Genomic DNA, 17148 nt, shown 5'->3' with positions numbered 1-17148 from the left:
TACTACTGCTGCTGTCTGTCTGTATGAACTGAACTCAGGTCCTCCACTACTGCTGCTGTCTGTCTGAACTGAACTCAGTCCTCCACTACTACTACTGTCTGAACTGAACTCAGTCCTCCACTACTACTGCTGTCTGTATGAACTGAACTCAGTCCTCCACTACTACTGCCTGTCTGTATGAACTGAACTCAGTCCTCCACTACTACTGCCTGTCTGTATGAACTGAACTCAGTCCTCCACTACTACTGCCTGTCTGTATGAACTGAACTCAGTCCTCCACTACTGCTGCTTGTCTGTATGAACTGAACTCAGTCCTCCACTACTACTGCCTGTCTGTATGAACTGAACTCAGTCCTCCACTACTACTGCCTGTCTGTATGAACTGAACTCAGTCCTCTACTACTGCTGCTGTCTGTCTGTATGAACTGAACTCAGGTCCTCCACTACTGCTGCTGTCTGTCTGTATGAACTGAACTCAGTCCTCCACTACTACATGCCTGTCTGTATGAACTGAACTCAGTCCTCTACTACTGCTGCTGTCTGTCTGTATGAACTGAACTCAGGTCCTCCACTACTGCTGCTGTCTGTCTGTATGAACTGAACTCAGTCCTCCACTACTACATGCCTGTCTGTATGAACTGAACTCAGTCCTCTACTACTGCTGCTGTCTGTCTGTATGAACTGAACTCAGGTCCTCCACTACTGCTGCTGTCTGTCTGAACTGAACTCAGTCCTCCACTACTACTGCTGTCTGTATGAACTGAACTCAGTCCTCCACTACTGCTGTTGTCTGTCTGTATGAACTGAACTCAGTCCTCTACTACTACTGCCTGTCTGTATGAACTGAACTCAGTCCTCTACTACTGCCTGTGTGTGAACTGAACTCAGTCCTCTACTACTGCTGCTGTCTGTCTGTATGAACTGAACTCAGTCCTCCACTACTGCTGCCTGTCTGTATGAACTGAACTCAGTCCTCCACTACTACTGCTGTCTGTATGAACTGAACTCAGTCCTCCACTACTGCCTGTCTGTATGAACTGAACTCAATCCTCTACTACTACATGTCTGTATGAACTGAACTCAGTCCTCCACTACTACTGTCTGTATGAACTGAACTCAGTCCTCTACTACTACTACTGTCTGTATGAACTGAACTCAGTCCTCTACTACTACATGTCTGTATGAACTGAACTCAGTCCTCCACTACTACTGTCTGTATGAACTGAACTCAGTCCTCTACTACTACTGTCTGTATGAACTGAACTCAGTCCTCCACTACTACTGCTGTCTGTATGAACTGATCTCAGTCCTCCACTACTGCCTGTCTGTATGAACTGAACTCAGTCCTCCACTACTACATGTCTGTATGAACTGAACTCAGTCCTCCACTACTACTGTCTGTATGAACTGATCTCAGTCCTCCACTACTACTGCCTGTCTGTATGAACTGAACTCAGTCCTCCACTACTACATGTCTGTATGAACTGAACTCAGTCCTCTACTACTACTGCCTGTCTGTATGAACTGAACTCAGTCCTCCACTACTACTGCCTATCTGTATGAACTGAACTCAGTCCTCCACTACTACATGTCTGTATGAACTGAACTCAGTCCTCCACTACTACTGCCTGTCTGTATGAACTGAACTCAGTCCTCCACTACTACAGCCTGTCTGTATGAACTGAACTCAGTCCTCCACTACTACTGCCTGTCTGTATGAACTGAACTCAGTCCTCCACTACTACATGTCTGTGTGAACTGAACTCAGGCCTCCACTACTACTGCCTGTCTGTATGAACTGAACTCAGTCTTCCACTACTACTGCCTGTCTGAACTGAACTCAGTCCTCTACTACTACTGCCTGTCTGAACTGAACTCAGTCCTCCACTACTACTGCCTGTCTGTATGAACTGAACTCAGTCCTCCACTACTACATGTCTGTATGAACTGATCTCAGTCCTCTACTACTACATGTCTGTATGAACTGATCTCAGTCCTCCACTGCTGCCTGTCTGTATGAACTGATCTCAGTCCTCCACTGCTGCCTGTCTGTATGAACTGATCTCAGTCCTCTACTATTACTACTGTCTGTATGAACTGAACTCAGTCCTCCACTACTACATGTCTGTATGAACTGATCTCAGTCCACCACTACTACATGTCTGTATGAACTGATCTCAGTCCTCCACTGCTGCCTGTCTGTATGAACTGAACTCAGTCCTCCACTACTGCTGCCTGTCTGTATGAACTGAACTCAGTCCTCTACTACTACTGCCTGTCTGTATGAACTGAACTCAGTCCTCTACTACTACTGCCTGTCTGTATGAACTGAACTCAGTCCTCCACTACTACTGCCTGTCTGTATGAACTGATCTCAGTCCTCCACTACTACTGCCTGTCTGTATGAACTGAACTCAGTCCTCCACTACTACATGTCTGTATGAACTGATCTCAGTCCTCCACTGCTGCCTGTCTGTATGAACTGATCTCAGTCCTCCACTACTGCTGCCTGTCTGTATGAACTGAACTCAGTCCTCTACTACTACTGCCTGCCTGTCTGAACTGAACTCAGTCCTCCACTACTACTGCCTGTCTGTATGAACTGATCTCAGTCCTCCACTACTACTGCCTGTCTGTATGAACTGATCTCAGTCCTCCACTACTACATGTCTGTATGAACTGATCTCAGTCCTCCACTGCTGCCTGTCTGTATGAACTGATCTCAGTCCTCCACTACTACTGTCTGTATGAACTGATCTCAGTACTCCACTACTGCTGCCGTTATACCGTTCTAAAGGGCTGGTTTCCCAGACACAGGTTAAACCTAGACCAGGACTAAAAGTCATTCTCCATGGAGATTCTTCACTGAAAGAGCGTTTTAGTCCAGGACTAGGGTTAATCTGTGCCCGGGACACCGACCCATTGAGCACAACACACCGTTAGATTTAAATCTGGAAGTCCCATTTGGCTCCGTTGGTAAAGCAGGGCACTTGTCACGCCAGGGTTGGGGGGGCTTCGATTCCCAGAGGACCAGCACAAAAAAAAAGTTTGAATAATGATTCATTCACTACTGTAAGTCTCTCTGGATGAGGATGACTGAAATGTAATGTCAGACACACAGATTTAAATGTAATTTGATGTATAAAATGAAAACTGACTTAATACATGAGAGAGGCTGTAAAACATGACCATGGTATTAAACACAGCAGCAATTACTCAACTTACATTACATAGAATTACACTAGAATGGAGAAGCACACTTCACAGACAGGAAGACCATTACTGATAGAGAAGAAACCTCAAAGCGCTTAAAAAGGCTAAATAACGAAACAATAAATAAAAAAACCAGAAGGATGAATTCAGGAAGTGAGAGGGAGTCAGATCTTTGGAGAGGAAGTGGGAGAGAGAGGGGGAGTGGGATCTCAGTCACAGCCAGGCTGAGTCAAAGGTAGTGTTGCATCAACTAATTAATGCATGTCATTGACTGACAGATTGCTGTATCATACTTGGTTAGCGGATACTTCACTAGAAGATTAACTGAACAACAGTAACATTTCCCTAGACAAACTGTTCAAAAGGCCAACGAGGATATCTGTGTTCAGTACACCTGGCATTCAAAATGGAACCCCCCCCCCCCCCCCCGATATATTCCAAATCTGTCCCATTAAGTCGATGTTGAATGAGATTCAGCAGCAGGCACAATCACTGAAAAACAGCAAACAGAACTAAACCTGCAGTTCTCATGTCTATCAGACAAGGGTTTACTGATATTAAGACACATTAAAATGAACAAACTGATTCGTTTCAATTAATGCATTTTGAAATTGGTCAACAATGTTCCCACAGCAATCGTTTGTGTCCATTGCCTTTTAGCTTGTAGTTTTGTTTTCACAGGAACCCCGACTTGTGTAATTATCAGCTCTAACTGTGCTATACTGTTACAGAGGCCTTCACTGGCATAACCCTGACATAGTCCCCACTGAGGAACGGAAAAATTCTCTCAGTGAAACTCAGTGAAAATATTTGAGTGTTTTTGAAGAAACACCCAATGCGTTGGTTATTGACAGGATCAGAAAGTGACAGCGTTTCTTTGTCCCAGTCCAGCTGCACTCGGATCCTCTGGGGTTTCACTTTAAAGGGTTCAAGACAGTAACATGCATTCGGTGACACTTGGTCAATATAGTCACTCCCTTCTCTTGAGAGTACATACCAGACTCCACTAATATGCCACCGAGACGTCTCCTTCCTATCGCAAGACTCTATGGCTACACCTACTGCCCACTCTTTGCTGTCCCCAACCTCTATGTCCCAACTGTGTGTTCCCGAGCTAAAGCCCTCGGAGCCCAGGACAGCATAGCGGTGTTTAAACCTCTCTGGGTTGTCAGGAAGCTGCTGTTGGTCATCACCGAGTCTGCATGTGAAGCTGGTCAGGTCACCAGACAGGATGAGATCTGGGTGAGCAGTGTTGGGATCCAGAATCACAGGAGCTGAGAGGAGAGAATACAGATTATTTTAAAGTGGGAACTCGTAGTAGTAGGAGCAGGTCATGTTTATACAAAACAGATGACTTTTTTTCCCCTTCAATGTTGAGTCCCGTGATTTACACATATTGAAATAAGTGTGATTGTTTATTTGTTGTTTTACCTTGTATATGTTATTCTATACAATTGTAAAGCGTCTTTGGGTCCTTGAAAAGCTCTATATAAGTCCTATGTATGTATTATTATCATCATAAAATGGTACTCACTGTACTCAACAATTTCCTGCATGTTCTCCCAGACTCTGAACTGCAGGTTGCCAAGGTGTCTGGCCACATCAATCAGCGCCCCTGAAACCCTCTCTGGATCTGGCAATATGCACTGAACTCTGGGAGAACATTAAGGAGTCAGTGCTGCTGTAGGGTTGGGTTCAGAACCACAGAGGGGAGAGAACATGAAATCAAATCAAACTTTATTTGTCAAGTGCACCGAATACAACAGGTGAAGACTTTACCATGAAATGCTGAATACAAGCCCTTAACCAACAGTGGTGTTCAATAAGAGTTAAGAAAATATTTACCAAATAAACTAAAGTAAAAAACAAAAAGTAACAATAACGAGGCTATGTACATGGGGTACCGGTACCGAGTCAGTGAGCGGGGGTACAGGTTAGAGGTAGTCAGTGCTGCTGTAGGGTTGGGTTCAGAACCACAGAGAGGATAGAAACAAGAGGAAGATCCCTTACCTTTTCTTGATGACCTCGTAGTCCTGCAGGAGAACAAAGTGTCAGATTAGACATGACATTATCAAGATGTAGACGTTTCATCTCTACTTAAAACAGAGGGAGATCATTCTTTTTTGTTTCTTACCTGTAGCAAAGAAATGTTTTCAGCCCCTAGCTCTTCCTCTAGGGTTTGGATGGTGTCAGAAAGGGACGATATCTCTCTGTTCATCTCCTCAATCTTCCTCATCATCATTTGACTCTTGTTGTCTTCGTCCTGCTTCAGGGCAGCTATCCTGACTACCGTTTCATTCCGTAGAAACTGGTGAAGCTCCTCAAACTGTTCCCTTATTTTCCTCTCTGTGGACAGGGCCTGGCTCTGAAGACAAACATCCAGAGCTTGAATGAGTTTTAAAGTTTATTCACCATGTGCACAGGATACAACAGGTGTTATACAGCACAATGAAATTCGTACCCTGAGAGCTCTGCAGTGATGATGATAATAATAATTTAGATACTAATATAAAACTACTAATAAAATAGATAAGACAATTTAGATACTAATAATATAAATAAAGATAATAATTTAGATGCTAATAATATAAATAATAACGATAATAATTTAGATGCTAATAATAAAAATACAGATATGGAGATAAATAATTTAGATAATTTAAATAGATAATACATAAAATACTAATAGATAATAATGAAGATGATTAGATATGCGAGTTAAAGAAACAAGAATGCAAGTATATACAGGTCAGTACCTTATTCAATGTTCAGGGGAACTGGAGTGGTTGTGTATACATACTGGTAGACTGGTGGGATATACATGTAAACAGGGCTGAATAGTGACTGGTAACAGGAATATATACACGCACACTTGAAGTTGGAGGTTTTCATTCACTAATTTTGGAGTCATTAAAACTCGTTTTTCAAACACTTCACAATTTTCTTGTTAACAAACTATAGTTTGGGCATGTCGGTTAGGACATCCACTGTGTATAACAAGTTATTTTTCCAACAATTGCTTACAGACAGATCTTTTCACTATCACAATTCCAGTGGGTCAGAAGTTTACATACCCTATGTTTACTGCCTTTAAACAGCTTGGAAAACTCCAGAAAATCATGTCATTAAAAGTTTCTGATAGGCTAATTGACATAATTTGAATCAATTGGCGGTGTACCTGTGGATGTATTTCAAGGCCTACCTTCAAACTTGGATGCCTCTTTGCTTGACATCATATGAAAATCAAAAGAAATCAGCCAAGACCTCAGAAAACAAATGTAAAAAAGTAAAACAAGTCCTATATCGACATAACCCGAAAGGCCGCTCACAAGGAAGAAGCCATAGCTCCAAACCGCCATAAAAAAAGCCAGACTACGGTTTGCAACTGCACATGGGGACAAAGATCATACTTTTTGGAGAAATGTCCTCTGGTCTGATGAAACAAAAATAGAACTGTTTGGCCATGATGACCATCTTTATGTTTGGAGGAAAAAGTGGGAGGCTTGCAAGCCGAAGAACACCCATCCCAACCGTGAAGCACATGGGAGGCAGCATCATGTTGTGGGGGTGCTTTGCTACAGGAGGGAGTGGTGCACTTCACAAAATAGATGGCTTCATGAAGCAGGAAAGTTTGGTGGATATATTGAAGCAACATCTCAAAACATCAGTTGGTTAAGTTAAAGCTTGGTCGCAAGTCGGTCTTCCAAATGGACAATGACCCCAAGCATACTTCCAAAGTTGTGGCAAAATGACTTAAGGACAACAAAGTCAAGGTATTGGAGTGGCCATCACAAAGCCCTAACATAAATCCCATAGAAAATGTGTGGGCAGAACTGAAAAAGTGCGTGCAAGCAAGGAGGCCTACAAACCTGACTCAGTTACACCAGCTCTGTCAGGAGGAATGGGCCAAAGTTCACCTAACTAATTGTGGGAAACTTGTGGAAGTTACCCAAAACATTTGACCCAAGTTAAACAATTTAAAGGCAATGCTACCAAATACTAATTGAGTGTATGTAAACTTCTGACCCACTGGGAATATGATGAAAGTAATAAAAGCTGAAATAAATTGGTTGTGACACAGCCTGGGATCGACCCCGGGTCTGTAGTGACGCCTTAGACCGCTATGCCACTCGGGAGGCCTGGCTCTGCGGTGTCTTAATCTACACAGGAAGCCTGTCTGACCGTTGCACAGAAAGTCAGTTATTCAGTTATTTTTTTATTTGACCTTTATTTAACCAGGCAAGTCAGTTAAGAACAAATTCTTATTTTCAATAACGGCCTAGGAACAGTAGGTTAACTGCCTGTTCAGGGGCAGAACGACAGATTTGTACCTTGTCACTCTTACCGTGATAGTATCTGCCTCCCAGCTCTTACCGTGATAGTATCTACCGTTTGAACACAATTTCGACTGTCTGCCTCAAGGACCTCCAGTTTGTTCTGTAGGAGCTTCAGCACAGACTCCTGGAATGAAACGGTAACATTTTAAATATATCAGGTTACTGAGAGAACATTTTCTCTAAAGGGCATCAGCACCTACACTAAGCAGTGGTGTTCAGTAATTGTTGCTTGTTGTAGGAAAAAGCTAAATGTAACAGGCATTTATTCTATTGCCACACAGTTTTTATTTCTCACTCACCTTATATTCTTTGGCAGCTTCGTCCATGGGGCAGAACTTGTGGTTTGTGTGTAACTCAGAAGTCTGGCACACCAGGCAAGCAGGTTGTCCGTGGTCACGACAGAAAAGTTTGTATTTCTCCCCATGCAGACTGCAGAGGACACCTGCAGATGCTTTCTCCTTTGAGTAGGCCTCACAGAGGTTCTTCAAAGCCCGGTTGAGGGGTGCATCACTGAGTTTTGATCTTTTCCTACAAACTGGACATTCCTTCACTTCTCTCTCCCTCCAGTAGCCATGTATACAGTCTTTACAGAAGCTGTGGCTACACAACAGGATGACTGGGTCTCTGAAGATGTCTCGGCATACGGGACAAGTGAGGTCCTCCTCTGGAAGAGAAGATGTGGTGGCCATTTCCCCCCTCAAATCCCACGTCTTCCTTCGGGAAAAAGAACAACCGTCCTGGCAAACCTTCACGTGAGTTTCGCTGCTAACTCAAACAAGCACTTACTTGCTGCTTCGTTATTGTTTCTTGACGTATTGTTTATAACACATGTAGCTTACACTTGCAACGCATTGAGTAATACAATAAAGTGAACTTCTTTGCTGTGAAGGCAAGTAAGCTGTGTTGTTATTGTGACTCTTCTTCTATAATGTTATGGCCATAAGCAAACAAACGATAGGAGTGTTATCTCATACTGCCGTGACGCATGCAAGAATAACTAAGTACTTCCGGTTCACGGATTTTTGGAATCCTTCAGAATAAGACTTTTTCTTCTACGGTATATTGACGATCACACATCCCGCTATCTACTATGCGGGATAGAAACATGATTCACTCAAAAAAACGTACCTTCCAAAAACAACAAAAAATGTATGTTAAAAACAAATAAAACAGATCTGATCCATACACAGGCTCCAGTTGAACCTGGGAGTGCGGGTTTTCCGACGCCAGTACTCCTTGTAGGTCTTCATTTTCAAAAACGTTTCTGCCACAGCCACAATAATGTCCAGTTTCTTCGACCTCTTTGAGATTTGTGCTGTACAGTTTATAACTGTGGCAATGAACGCAACAAAATACAACTTTTTAACACGCATGGTATTTTTTGTCTGGCGGCAAACATTTACTACAGGCTGTGGTGTATCCACCACCATATCTTCACTAGCATCACTTGTTTTCTCAAATATTTTAATCGCCTCGGCATAGGAGATTCAATTGACCGCGTTAACGTTTGCCTCCTCAATTTCACCCTTACAGGGCACTCCATGAACTCAGGATGATGATCCCCACCACAACTGCAACTGTCCTTCTACATACGGTTCTTCCGTGAACTCGTTCGTCTTCAAATAGGCACATTCTTCTCTGCTTCCCTGGGTCCTTAAAGTGTACAAGACAGTGGTGCACTGTTTTCTGTCATTATACCTGCTAAAATAATGGTTAATAAACAACTAAGTGGGGGCTCTATAAAATGTGATTTCTTCCCCAAATGATGTTGAATATTTTCCCCCAATTTTATTTTTTCTGTTTTTAGATTTTGGGGGGGTTTTCACTCTCAAATACCAATTGTTTGTAGATAAACAGCACAATTGGATGTCCTGAGTCAATGTCAATGCTTAAATCACATCAGAAGACCATGGAAGAAAAATAACACTTTTAGATTTTGGACTAATTCCCCTTTAATTGTGCATCTAGCAAGTGAGGAATTTTCCATCTAATGTGCAGGTCTAGTGATGGTTCTGTACTGCTGCTGCTCATTTCATAGCAAAGTTTGCAAATAACAAATAATGGAAACAGATGATATACTTATTATATACGTCCAGCTGGTAAGACAACTTTGCAGTTAACATTTACTTGAGAAGGTTTATGGGAAAGTATTTCTGTCAACCCACAAGACAGTTATAACATCAACTGGCATCAGTCTTTACTGTGAGACGTCAATGAATCAAATGTTATTTGTCACAATGCAACAGGTATAGTACACTTTAGTTTGAAATCAAGAATCTTGTCATAGAATGCAACACAATCAGGCAAAATAAATGTCAATGCTTATTGGAATTTATTTTTCAACAAAAATGTTATACCCCCCCCCCTGAGAATGACAATAGAATTGTTATGGAGTCATTTTGTTACTGTGGTAGCCTTACTAACATTGTATGAAAATTAAAGACACTTTCCAATAAAATATTTTTACAATTTCTGGATACACAAGATAACTGTGTTAACTTAAATCAACATTTTCGTTACTTGCCGTCTTTGGATGAGCAACATTCACATGAAGTTATGCTCTCCATTTTCAGACATTTACCTCCTCTGAAACTTCTAGGATGGAATAGTTTCCATGCTTCTCCTTCCCCTACTGAAACCTCTTGAGAAACTCCTGATAGGTCTGTCTGTGTGCCGAGGCCGCTGGCACAAAATGGCCACCAGGATGAGTTAGCACCTGAGGCTCCTGGAACAGGGGAAGGAGCTCCCGGCTCATCCTATCAGAAATGACCTGGTCTTCCTGTCCGAAGACGTGCAGGGACGGGATGGCGAGAGGAGCAGGGCTGCCGTAGAACCCCTGGTGTTCCAAACAAGCACTCCGGAACCCGGCCACCAGGATAGCGAAGCGGAACTGGAATTGTGGTTCTAGATTCTGCTCCTGTATAGAACAGAGCATGGCAACTAGAGCAGCGCCCTGGCTGAACCCCAGCACACCGTCAAACGGGCCCAGGTCCTTCACTGCTGTCCTCACAGCCTCCACACTCTCCTCAAGCCCCAGGCTCGCCTGACACTGCTGCCCGGCGTCAAAGCTCCGAGCCTGGGTGTCAGAGAACCACCATCCCCTGGGGGCCTCGTCACCTCCAGGGCCCACTTCATTCTCCTTCCCTTGGGCTGCTGGAGTCAGAGAGAAGAGAGAGAGAAAAAAGAGAGAGGTAGAAGGGCGAGAAAGAGAGTATTAAACTAAGTTGATATTGCATTTAGTTGAAATCTGTATGTGATCACCCTGATAGGTACCAGTCAAAAAGCAAAGGTTGGTAACGCAACAATCCCTATCCTCACAGCACTGTTCAGTCAGAATGTTCACGGAGTATCCAAACATTAAGAACACCAGCTCTTTCCATGACATAGATTGACCAGTGAATCCAGGTGAAAGCTATGATCCCTTATTGATGTCACTTGTTAAATACACTTCAAATCAGTTTAGATGAAGGGGAGGAGACGGGTTAAAGAAGAATTGAGACAGTGTGTGTGTGCTGTTCAGAGGGTGAATGGGCAAGACAATAGATGCTGCGTTTTTCACGCTCAACAGTTTCCCGTGTGTATCAAGAATGGTCCACCACCCAAAGGACATCAAGGCAACTTGACACAACTTTGGGAAGCATTGGAGTCCACATGGGCCAGCATCCCCGTAGAATGCTTTCCACTCCTTGTAGAGTCCGTCCCCCTGATTAATTGAGGCTGTTCTGAGGGCAAATGGGGGGGTGCAACTCAATATTAGGAAGGTGTTCCTAATGTTTGGTTTACTCAGTGTGCTTTCAGAAACTATTCATACCCCTTGACTAAATGTTGTTGTGTAACAGATTTAATTTAAAATTGATTTAAGTTTTTTATTTATTTATTGTCACTGGCCTACACAATACCCCATAATGTTAAAGTGGAAACATATTGAGTCAATAAGTTCAGGAGTAAAAATGTCACATATGTTGGATACGTGCAATAATAGTGTTGAACATGATTGAATGACTACCTCATCTCTTATCACATGCGACTCAGTTGGCGATTGCAACGCCAGGGTTGTGGGTTCGATTCCCACGGGCGACCTGTACAAAAAGGTATGCACTCACTACTGCAAGTCGCTAAATGACTCAAATGTAAACATTATCAAGATTATCTGTAAGGTCCCTCAGTCGAGCAGTACATTTCAAACTCAGATTCAACCACAAAGACCACGCAAAGAAGGGCACCTATTGGTAGACGGGTAAAAAATAAATTTAAAAAGATATTGAAAATCCCATTGATAATGGTGAAGTTATTCATTCAAATTCATTGTTATTTGTCACATGCGCCGAATACAACCTTACATTGAAATGCTTACTTACAAGCCCTTAACCAGCAATGCAGTTAAGAAAATACCCCCCCAAAAAGTAAGAGATAAGAATAACAAATAGTTAAAGAGCAGCAGTAAATAACAATGTACTGAGGTAATATGTACATGTAGGTAGAGCTATTAAAGTGATTACGCATAGATAAGAGAATAGCAGCAGTGTAGAAAATTACACTTTGGTTGGTGTATCAATACACCCAGTCACTACAACGATACAGGCGTCCTTCCTAACTCAGATGCCAGAGAGGAAGGAAACCGCTCAGGGATTTCACCATGAGGCCAATGGTGACTGTAAAACAGTTACAGAGTGTAATGACTATGGTAGGAGAAAACTGAGGATGGATCAACAACATTGTAGTTAAGCCACAATAGTAACTAGTAATGCACAGATATCCAATATTTTCCCTGCCACTACAGTCCCTGGTTCAATGATTGGGAGTCCCATAGGGCAGCGCACAATTGGCCCAGTGTCGTCTGGGCCGCCATTGTAAATAAGAATTTCCTCTTAACCGACTTGCCTAGTTAAATAAAGGTTACACACACACCAAAAAGTTATTTTGTTGGCATTTACGTATGTCTCCACTACCAGTAAAACATAATCAAAACCTATTTCTTGCAGTGCTGTTTCGGTGTTCATTTGTTCAGTCATTTCATTCTCAACCTGGATTTCTATGAAACGTGGTTAGGGTCTTTGCGTGTCAAATAACACTATTTGACATGTCAAATAACACAACATAATCTGTTTCAGTAGCTATATAGTTAGCTAGCTAACTATATAGCTATGTGTCATCATCTAAAATAACCCTCATTTATAAGACAGTTATTTAATTAGTGGTGTTCGGACCCATCTATGTGAAGCTAGCCACAATAAGGATTACCCACAATAGTGGACTTTGCGGTTAGCCTTCAAAATAAAAGTATGGCATCATTCTACTATTTGTATTCATTTGCATCACTGTCAATTACATACTTTTATTTTGAAGGCAAACCACAAATTCCACTAAAATGCCTAATACTGATTGTGGCTAACTTCACAACACATAATGCAGTCCGGTCGAGCATTACTAGCCAGATGAAGCTAGCGGGATGATTATAACGTTAGCTTTGGGCAACAGGGTTAAGTAGCTGGCTAGCTATTTATTTTCATGAACTGAAGTTCAATTTCAATAAGCGAACAACAAGTGGCAACATAGCTAATACTTACTCACACGGATTCCAAAATCATTGCTAAGAATAATGAAAATGACTGCAGTTCCTACTGGTCATTGTTTTCAGGCTGGTTGTATTGGTGCTAGCTAGGTACCAAGATAAAGCTAGCTACCCCAGAAGTTGCGCTGGAACAAATTATGTTTTAGTACCACTGCGGTATTGTAAACACATTGTTCATGTTTGCAGAGTTTATTGTACAGCTTTGACAGTGCTACTGTATATTTTTTGACACGCAAAGACCCAAACGGCATTCCATAGTATGTATATCGTGAAGTTAGACAGTAATAGCGTCACTGCTATTAACTCCAGTAGGGCAACATCTGAAAAATAGCGCACTTGGTAGTGGTGTGTACCGGTGCTCGTCCAGTCGACGAAAGCCAACATCACCCATGACAGAGAACTGTTGATTGTCAAGGGCAATGAATTCCATTATCTTGGCTTTAATGGATTTCGCCTTGGAGTTGTCTCGCTGAAATGTTCTTACTCTTTCAAATGACTGCTCGACTTGTTGACTGCTCGATCCACACAGCAGACATTGTGGGCTAGTTTAGGAATGCTGTGTTGCACGTGTAGCGCTATATTTTACGTGGCGTTATTATGTCATGTACCTACCTACATTATATAGGTAAGCACGGTAGCTTTGACATCGGTGTTAAACTAGACATCAGGACGATACAGATGTTGACATTTTTAGCTAATATCGGCCAATTCCGATATGTTCACCAATATATTGTGCATCCCTAATTCTAACCTAATTGACAGTGAAAAGAAGGAAGCCTGTACAGAATACAAATATTCCAAAACAAGCATCCTGTTAGCAACAAGGCTCTAAAGGAATGCTGCAAAAAAGGTTGCAAAGCAATACACTTTTTGTCCTGAATACAAAGCGCTATGTTTGGGGAAAATCCAAAACAACACATTACGGAATAACACTCTCCATATTTTCAAGCATAATGGTGGCTGTATCATGTTATGGGTATGCTTGTAATTTATTTTACCTTTATTTAACCAGGTAGGCCAGTTAAGAAAAAGTTCTCATTTACAACTGCGACCTGGCCAAGATAAAGCAGAGCAGTGCGACAAAAACAACAACACAGATTTACACATGGGATAAACAAACGTAGTCAAAAACACAATAGAAAAATCTATATACGGTGTGTGCAAATGTAGTAAGATTAGGGAGGTAAGGAAATAAATAGGCCACAGTGGAAAAATAATTACAATTTAGCATTAACACTGGAGTGATAGATGTGCAGATGATGAGGGGTGCAAAGAGCAAAAATAAATAACAATATGGGGATGAGGTAGTTGGGTGGGGTAATTACAGATGGGCTGTGTACAGCTGCAGTGATCGGTAAGCTGCTCTGACAGCTGATGCTTAAAGTTGGTGAGGAAGATATGTCTCCAGCTTCAGTGATTCAGTAATGGTTAAGACCTGTGGAGTTTTTCAGGATAAAATAAAAGGAATGGAAGCACAGGCAAAATCCTAGAGAAAAACCTGGTTCAGTCTGCTTTTCACCAGACACTGGGAGATGAATTCACCTTGCAGCATGACAACCTAAAATACAAAGCCAAATCTACACTGGAGTTGCTTACTAAGAAGCCGGTGAATGTTCCTGAGCGGCCGAGTTACAGTTTTGACTTAAATCTACTTGAAAATCTTTGGCGAGTCCTGAAAATGTTTGTCTAGCAATGATCAATAACCAATTTGACAGAACTTTAATAATTTTGAAAATAATAATAGGCAAATGTTGCTCAATCCAGGTGTGTGGAAAGCTCTTAGAGACTTACCCAGAAACACACTAAAGTATTGACTCAGGGGTGTGAAAACTTATGTAAATTAGTTCCCTGTATTTGATTTTCAATAAATTGGCTAAACTTTATAAAAACATGTTTTCACTTTGTCATGAGGTAGTGTGTGTGTAGAGGGGTGAGAAAAAAGCAACTTCAATCAATATTGAACACAACAAAACATTTAAAAATGTCAAGAAGTATGATTTTTTTTTTCCTCCAGAAACCAAACACCACAGAATGTATATAATGCATCGAAAGATGTACGTTATATGCCTTCGTTTTTCCATCTCAACAAACTACAGTCTTGCAATGCGCGTATGAGATGTAAAAATAAAAGTCACCGAATGCTCGTTAACTGTTATGTCATTATTGGGGATCAGAATGTGACCCACCGTCGCCTGTTTGCGGTACCCGGTGAGGCGCACTCATGTAAACCAGCTCCACATACTTCTTCAGGAGCTTCCGTAGGGCCCCAGTCTTCTCGCGAAACGAGCCGCTGTTCTGTCGGTAACCGTGTATGCACAGGATCCGGAGCGGTGCTGCCCGAGTTACAGTCGCCATGTTTGCAGGAAGTTAACGACAGCTAGTTAATTAAACTGACTGGTTAGGCATTATTATCTTACAAATATTGGTACTTTTACCAATTAAGTTAGCTCCACACTATGGCACTTTGATTTGTAGACTGAATTTATTTTGGGAGTTAGTTTCCTTGTCAAGTGAAAACTTGTTTCAACCGGTAGTACAAGTCCGTCTGAAAATAGTGGTCGTTGGAAACAGAAGCTAAGTTGATGGTTCCTAGGCATAGCATAGTTCCGAGCTAACACAGGAATCATCGTTGCATTGGCCAGGTGATAAACCTCTGAAAAGCCAGATCTATCTGTGCCATTAAAGCGTCTGTGACAGTATGGGACGTGCCATTGAGGCTATTTCCATTTTAAAGTAGTCCATTTACTACTTCATTGGCTGATTGCTCCCAACTCATAGGAAGCCCATATGTCTACTTTAAAAAAGTGGAAGCCCTCAATGACAACGTCCACGCTAAAACGTGTTATATCCACGATGAGTCCTCTATCTCTATGACAGCCACAACTTGTTTCAAAGTTACAGAAATCCCAAGTGCGTCCACTTACATCAGTGCATCCATAACAACCTAACCATTCCGAAACTTCTATTCGAATAAAACAAGCCTCACGTAGCAAATTGGGAATAAAAAATGTTGTTGACCAAATTCGACACTCTCTCACTCCGGCGGCTTATTTTCGTGGATGGATTTTGGGCGTAGAAAAAGCTCTCGCTTCACCTCTTCGATATTCACTGGTAAGACATAGCAAAAGCCCGTAAACTTCAAAATAAAAGTATCGCAATGAAGACGGTAAAAAACAATACTAATTGTTGAAATTCCTTCCATTTTATTAGGAAATGTTAGAGAACTTTGTTTAACAATATTACAAAAAAATAATAAATAATAGCCTTAATTGCACAAATAATATCAAAGGTAATGATTACTAGATAGTTATTATGGTAGCAACAGTAATACAAATAACAAAACATTATTTATGCTACTATTAATAAGAGGTAATAACAATATTAATATTATAACTATAATAATCAACTTTAGAAAATACATTTAAATCCTATGGTTATTTAGCCCATTTGTATTACACAGTGTTCATATGTTGTTCATATTGGACATGCACAATTTTCTCCACATTGTGTCACCCAGTAAAAGGGGGTCCATTTTTACTCAGGAGCACCTTTAGTTTCCAAATTCACAGAGTTTACTGCTCTTTTTGAAGGCCTTAAAGAGTGGCCCATCATCTTAAATGCAATATTTTTTTTCATATTGGACAGGCTTATTGCACTGTTCATAAAATGAGCATTGACGCTCCACTGGGTGTCAACTCGATGGATTTGTACGCGAGACGTGCTCCCGAGTAGAATGCGACATAACACACAGAGTTTTACGTCTGCTGTAATATTGATGTCCAGTGTAAAAAACGTACCACATTTAAGCTGATGGGACACTCTTTAACGACCGCAAAATGAGCAGTGACGCTCCTGTGGGTGTAAACTATAGAAAGTAGAATGGACCACCTTTTACTGTTACAAAACATACAGGACATTCTGTGTGGTGCAATAAATGATAGGGGTACCCGCTCAAAAAAAACATTGTTTACTGTTTACCCATGACTTGCATGGCCAAGAACGACTCCAACAACATTAAGTTTGCAG

The 17148-nt window shown here is 41.6% G+C and overlaps 2 protein-coding genes across 3 annotated transcripts; both read right to left on the bottom strand.

Moving 5' to 3' along the window:
- Positions 1-3798: 3798 nt before the first annotated feature.
- On the bottom strand, positions 3799-9151 carry LOC139388302 (zinc-binding protein A33-like). The gene is made up of 6 exons (XM_071134900.1): positions 7850-9151; positions 7588-7674; positions 5348-5578; positions 5224-5246; positions 4748-4866; positions 3799-4487 (listed from the first exon to the last, which is right to left on the bottom strand). Exons 1-6 carry the CDS (start codon positions 8237-8239, stop codon positions 3931-3933), a joined length of 1407 nt encoding a protein of 468 aa, XP_070991001.1. The 5' UTR covers positions 8240-9151; the 3' UTR covers positions 3799-3930.
- A 710-nt stretch (positions 9152-9861) lies between these two features.
- Positions 9862-15669, bottom strand: LOC139388303 (OVCA2 serine hydrolase domain containing). Of its 2 annotated transcripts, none has more exons than XM_071134902.1 (2): positions 15309-15669; positions 9862-10700 (listed from the first exon to the last, which is right to left on the bottom strand). In XM_071134902.1, exons 1-2 carry the CDS (start codon positions 15475-15477, stop codon positions 10180-10182), a joined length of 690 nt encoding a protein of 229 aa, XP_070991003.1. In that variant the 5' UTR covers positions 15478-15669; the 3' UTR covers positions 9862-10179. The 2 variants fall into 2 exon arrangements, with proteins under 2 accessions (XP_070991003.1, XP_070991002.1); XM_071134901.1 differs by having other exon boundaries at positions 9862-10703; positions 15309-15660.
- Positions 15670-17148: the final 1479 nt, after the last annotated feature.

The sequence above is a fragment of the Oncorhynchus clarkii genome, chromosome 29 (assembly GCF_045791955.1).
Source record: "Oncorhynchus clarkii lewisi isolate Uvic-CL-2024 chromosome 29, UVic_Ocla_1.0, whole genome shotgun sequence".
In the NCBI taxonomy this organism is placed as follows: domain Eukaryota; kingdom Metazoa; phylum Chordata; class Actinopteri; order Salmoniformes; family Salmonidae; genus Oncorhynchus; species Oncorhynchus clarkii.
Note: the sequence above shows the minus strand (reverse complement) of the source record. Positions and strands in the feature narration are given on the sequence as shown.